The sequence below is a fragment of the Streptopelia decaocto genome, assembly GCF_964273445.1.
Source record: "Streptopelia decaocto genome assembly, chromosome: 3".
Taxonomy (NCBI): domain Eukaryota; kingdom Metazoa; phylum Chordata; class Aves; order Columbiformes; family Columbidae; genus Streptopelia; species Streptopelia decaocto.
The window spans coordinates 26960826-26966825 of record NC_138656.1 but is presented as its reverse complement, the minus strand read 5'-3'; the positions used below and the strand labels follow the sequence as shown (position 1 = coordinate 26966825).

Genomic DNA, 6000 nt, shown 5'->3' with positions numbered 1-6000 from the left:
ACTAATCATGGGCACTTCTTAATTCAGTCTAATTTCAGAACTGCTGAACAACTCCTGTCCACATTTCAGAGTCTGGATGCTCAGCAGTTCAGAAAATCAAATCCAAAGTGACTCAAGCCAGTACTGAAAAATATGAATATCCCAAGACTGCAGTTCTTTTTGAAAATGCAAGCCCCTCAAGGCTTAATCCCACTTTAAGGACACTGCAATTGATTTGCAAGCTGCATATTTTTGTACCAAGCCACTAGAAGGCATAGACAAATGTGGTGGGTGGACTCTGCATCCATACTCCTTCAGTGTGGTCAGTGCAAACAGCCCCTCCTTGACCATCCAGTGCCGATGACTGGGAACAGAGGGAACAGCAGGACAATCTGGGATAGACCTGAACAGTTAACCAGAAGTAGCCCCTGCACAGAGGAGGGAAAACAAGGGCTGCTGTTGGATCGTGCCCAGAACACAGAACCCAGCCACAATCTGTCCATACATTGTTTCTGTCTCGAAGATGTGGAAGGTCCTGTTGTATCTGCATTCACAATTGAACATGATTCTGACATGATTATGGTGCTGATGCTGTTATGTCTTCAGTGCATGATGGCTCCTGGGTCTGTTTGTGCCTGCCTATTGTTCATGAGAAACTTTGTCTTGGCAATGATCGGAGAACAAGGTGTTCTGGAAGCTCTCTTCAGCTGTGATCTGGTGAACTTCTTACGGATTTTTCTGTATGGAGAGAAAGAGGAAAGGAGGGGAAGAAAGAGAGAAACAACAGAAGAGATAAATCTCAGTCTTTAACAGAAGACTGTTCAAGAGCCAATAACAAACATAACAAATACTCTTACCAGAGCAGGAAGGCTAGTTCATGGAAAACAGACTTAGACTCAACAAGAGTGAGCCCTGTCCACCAACTGATGATTCACAGTTGTCTCCAACTAGTAACTGACAATTGCTCAGTGAAAAGTGAGTTGGTGTTAGACAGTATTTGGACAACAAGGTTCAATTACATGAAGTCTTGGGCCAGAATGCTCAAATGGGGAATCCCTCCATGGGTATTTCTCAGTACAGGCATGAAGGACCACAGAAGAAAGAACCTCATTGGCACTCAAGTGAACATGTTACGTCTGTAAAAGTGATGGGCTGGGAGCAATTGTTATTCACACTGTATCAATTCTGCAGATAACGCATGATCCAAATCTCTGGGCTTTTTGTACTAGTGCCTTCCAAATTCACCGTAATTTTAGACTTTCAGATGATAGATCAAACATATTGACTACAGGCAACCATGTTGTTTATATTGTAATCTTAAAAATCCAAGGATAGTTAATTCTGAAACAAAAAGCTTTGTTATGTTCCAACTGCTCTGTCTCTCTACTATTATAAATCAATAACCACAATGCTGAGTGTATCCAGGGTAGAGTATCAGAAAACACAGAAATGACACACACAGAGTATGTAAAGAACCATCTTCATGGGCACAGTCCTGAATATTAGACGTTACTGGAAAATTACCTCTTTTCTGAATTCACTCAAGTCCAGAAGCCTAGCTTTCATTTCTGCAGTTTTATAAATTACAGAGATTTTGAGCTTATGGAAATGAATGAAAGTGGGGCCTCGAACGCTAAATAAGAACAGGCTAATTTAAACTTTCAAGTTGAAAATGTGACCTGACTGCAAACTACAGCATGATGATGTGTCTACCTGCATCAAGGCTTTGAGATGGTAACTCAAGAAATTATTTGTCCCTTTCATTTAATGGGTTGTTAACACTGAAACTGAAAAATGTTGGCATGTGACACAGAAAATACAGCATCAGCTTAAAATAAAATCTATGGAATACTAAAATAATAATTTGCATATGAAATTTCAAACACATATTTAGTTACTGGTTTAGTTGCAGGAATATAAGCTTCCAGTCAAGTAAGGACCACAAAAGATAACATAATCAAAGACATAACAAAAAGCCAGAATCAGGAGAACATACTGTGCTTTTAGAGGCTAAAGGGACCCTGAAAAATACATCTATTTTGGTTAATATATTTTAAAGGTTCAGAGAATTAGTCATTTTAGATGCTTGAAAGAAGGATGTCATGAGTGTCTCAGGGCCTGGAATCCCAAATCAGGATTTAGCATCATTCAGCAATAAGCAGAACAGAAGAAAAGGAATTGCCAGAAAGTTAAGTTTAGGCTTTTCACACAATCCCACAGAGACACAAACTTACTTTACATGGTCATCTTAAATTAGGCCTAAGAAGATATTACACTGATTGACAAGATATTGCATACCTTCCAGTATAGTAAGATCATAGAAATGTAACCTGAGACTGATAGAAGCATGCATTTCTAAAATAATGAGACAGATAGGTTTTGTAAATTCATATGAATAGATAACAGCTGTTACCCACACTGATTAATAATGGGGATCATTCCAGCAAAATCTTAGATAACTGGATCCCTTCTGACATATTTCTTTGCAAAACTCTGTATTTATTTACTGAATACGTGGTCATTAATCATTTGAGAATATCACAGTTTAAAAAGTGTTAGATAAAAGTCTGCCCTTCTGAATTTTTAATAAGGCAACTTCATAAACTGCCAAGAAGTTCCTACTCAGGAAAGCAATTTGCAGCTAACACTATATGTAAGGACAGGAAAGTATTTGAGATTACAATGTGTGATTATTGTGTAAGGACAGTAAAGTCCAAAGAGGCAGTTATTCTCACCAAATACTAGTTCAAAACTAGAATGAAAAAAGGCAGAACAAAAAAGGAGTCATCATCAACATTACATAAAGTAAACCAAAAAAGAGTCTACTCTTCAGGTAGTATAAGCAAAAGCAGCTCAATATAGACTGTCAGAAGAACTAATCTCGCATGCACTCTAAAAAGACAAACCAGCACTTCTATTTAAACAGGATAGTGAAAATGCTTCTAGAAATTAGTTTTCTGGGGCGTAGCCTTTCAGAAATAAAATTCCAAGAATGGAAATTTCCACTGACTTCATTAAACATAATATTTAAAACAAGCATTGCACTAAAAGCCCAAACTGTTCTTTTTATGACAAAAAATACAAAGGGTGGATGGAGCTGATTCTTTACACTACAGAATTTAGCATCTAAATACAGCCAAGCTTTTTGAGAGGCACTGATCAGGCTCTGTAATGCTTCAGAGTCTTTCTTAACACTTTAACATGCAGGTTGTAATAGAAGCTGATGAAAGACAGGAAATTCAAAGATAAGGTTGTCGGTGGCCCTTCCACTCCAAGCACTTCAACACACTCTCCTCCCTCCCACAACAATATAGTGAATTAAGAGCAGACTCACCTTTAATGTTCAATTTCCTGTCCCTTTTTCAGTTAATACCAGCCATATGTTTTAATTACATAAAGCTTTTATTCGGTGATGGCAATAAATGGCTTTAATAACTGTAGCATTGATAACATCCTTTGCAGTTGTTATGAAAGAGTAATTGCAATTTTTCCCTGATTTTGCCTTTGACTTTTGAACTAGTGCTTGAAGTATGATGCATTACAGACTTCATTTGAAATGCGAATTAAAAAGTATTTTAAAGCCTTTGTATCCTACTTCTAGCCCTCCTGAGACCAAAGGTATGAGAATGAATCAAACTTTTAATAGGTGATTGGTACATAAAGCCCACTGTGCTCGTTTTTTTGTCAAATGTGATGCACTGCTGCTAATGTAGGAATAAGACAAATTCTTTATGTCTGCATGAAACTTCAATTAGTAACTGTAGATAAAGCTACATACAACCCCTGGCACCTATTCAGGGAAATATGGAAACGTGCACAATACCACACACTATTAAGGTCTAGCTTCTCTTTGCAGGTTTCATACACAGACTAGAAACTACTGGGTAGAAATAACAGTTAGGCTGTATAGGGTATTTATGCCATGTCTAAATTTAATCAGGCAAATCATCTCAATGAACCAACCCCTCCTCAGGATCTAAGTGAATTCCATGTAACTAACCACCTGGTGAATTTAAGCACAATGCCATATAGTCTGTTATGTCCAGATCTCTCAGTAATAGGATAGTTGCTATCAAAATTTGTCATTTGTAAAAGCTGACTCAAAACCTCCCTGTTCTAATTATGCCATACATTGAAACAGCAGCAATTTTTAAACTTGAATAAAATAAAGAAACATGACCTTCCATTGATGTTAGCCAACAATGTGTTTTTCAAGCCTTTTCTAATAGGAATTAAAGGCATTACTTGCCTTAGCTCTCTTTATATCACGTATATGTGTCTGTTACTGCTTCTATATATAAACTGTTATGCATCTGTCTCGCCTCCTCTGCATTAGACTCAGAGTTGTGATGACTAGAGTAACTTTGGTCTACTCAGCTATACCAACAGTGCTTCCGAAGTAATACTAAAGAAATTCAAGTTATGGCAGAAGCTTTTTACTGTGAGAAAAATTAATTGCATGAAAGGCCCACTGACATTTTAGCAGGTGACGAACCTTATTTTGAAAGAAACAAAATTTTCCTATGAAGGGGAATTGCCCCCAACACACACACACTTTTGAGATGCCCATAACCCTTCTTAAATATCGAGGTCCAGAAGTGCTTTTGGTGCTGTTTCCACTAAAAAGATATTAAGGACCTAATACAAACCTGGCTGCAGAGTTTTAAGTTGAAGAGCATAGTATTATGTTTCATCATCTACCAAAATTAGTTTGATTTTTTTGCCCGAGTCTTTCTTAGACTGATGCGATTTGAGCAACATCCTTATATACAAAGACCTAGTACCGTGGAAATGTTATTATTACCCATTTATTGTTGGTATGCACAGGTCGGCAAGCAGGCGTAAGAGAACTGATCCCCTGGACAATTGTAGCCGAAATTCCCTCCAGTCTCTAGACTGAGGTGAAGTATTGTGGTAGAACTTGGCAGTTGTAAACAGCAACTTAAATGTGTCAGGTGTACAAAATACGTCGAACCCTAGGAGGAGGTGGAGTTTTACACATTAATGACAGCAAGGCAGGATTTTGCAGTCTGTGAAATCTGCAGCCAGTCTAACCATGGAGACATTCAGAGAGAAAAACTAAACTGAAAAAAGTCTTCCACACAAAAGATTAGTGAAGTTGCTGCTGCTCCAGGGCAATATAAGTTTCACGCAATGTAAACTTTCAGTGCAAGCTCAAGCCCAGTTAGGAAAAACAACTATTTAAAAAATAACTATCATTCCTTGGGGGTTATTAGACCTAATTATCACTCATTTCTCTGAGGGCTTGTTGTATCCAGAGGTACACTGTAACTATTCAGTGGATTAAATTACAAGGTGGGGAACTATCTTAGGAGGCTGATAGACTTTCTATTAATTTGAACAGGCTTTTAAACAAAGTGGAAGGCAGAAATGCGTATAATGCTGAGTCTGCTCAAAGAGAATTTAACTGAAATGAAGCTGTAGGCACAGATCCTTAGAAACCCGACAGGTTACAAAGAGACTGAACGACTAGCAGCACTTCCTACATTTCTACCTGTGTGGAAATGAGAAGTATTTTATTTAAGTGTCTATGTGGCTTGCTGGTTTAGACAGTTTGGTTTTTTTCCTCAGGACTTTGAGGCAAAGCTTACCCATATTCCATTGAAGTTTTCATCTAATTTCAAAATGACAGAAACTAGGAGATATGTATTTGGAAGGCAGAAGTGGGTTGACACTCATACGCTTTTATAATTAAGCTCCTTTGAGAAATTTTCATTTATAAAACAAATTGGAAGTGTTTTAATAAGCATTGGACTATGAGAAAGCAGTTGCCATGAGCCACTTAGTTGCATTATAAAACTCATACAGATGGCAGATAGAGTGGTGCAACCTTTATAAGATTAAAGAGGTGCTGCTGTAGACATGCCAGCATCATTTAAATGTTTTAAGAGCTTGTCTTATTTTTCTCCTCCTAGCAAGGAAATGTTTTCCTTTGCTGGTGTTTATCTTCCAATTTGGTATAAATATTTATGGAGAAAAACTGTTCTCTGTGAACAATAA

At 37.6% G+C, this 6000-nt stretch overlaps 1 protein-coding gene across 1 annotated transcript in view; it reads right to left on the bottom strand.

Annotated features, from left to right (window-relative positions):
* Positions 1-581: 581 nt before the first annotated feature.
* Positions 582-6000, bottom strand: part of MTA3 (metastasis associated 1 family member 3) — a gene marked incomplete at its 3' end in the record, with an annotated part of 128224 nt that continues 122805 nt past the window's right edge. The window contains exon 19 of the mRNA XM_082047911.1: positions 582-717. Within this exon, the coding sequence (XP_081904037.1) occupies positions 582-717 (136 nt within the window). The remainder of the gene's footprint in view (positions 718-6000) is intronic.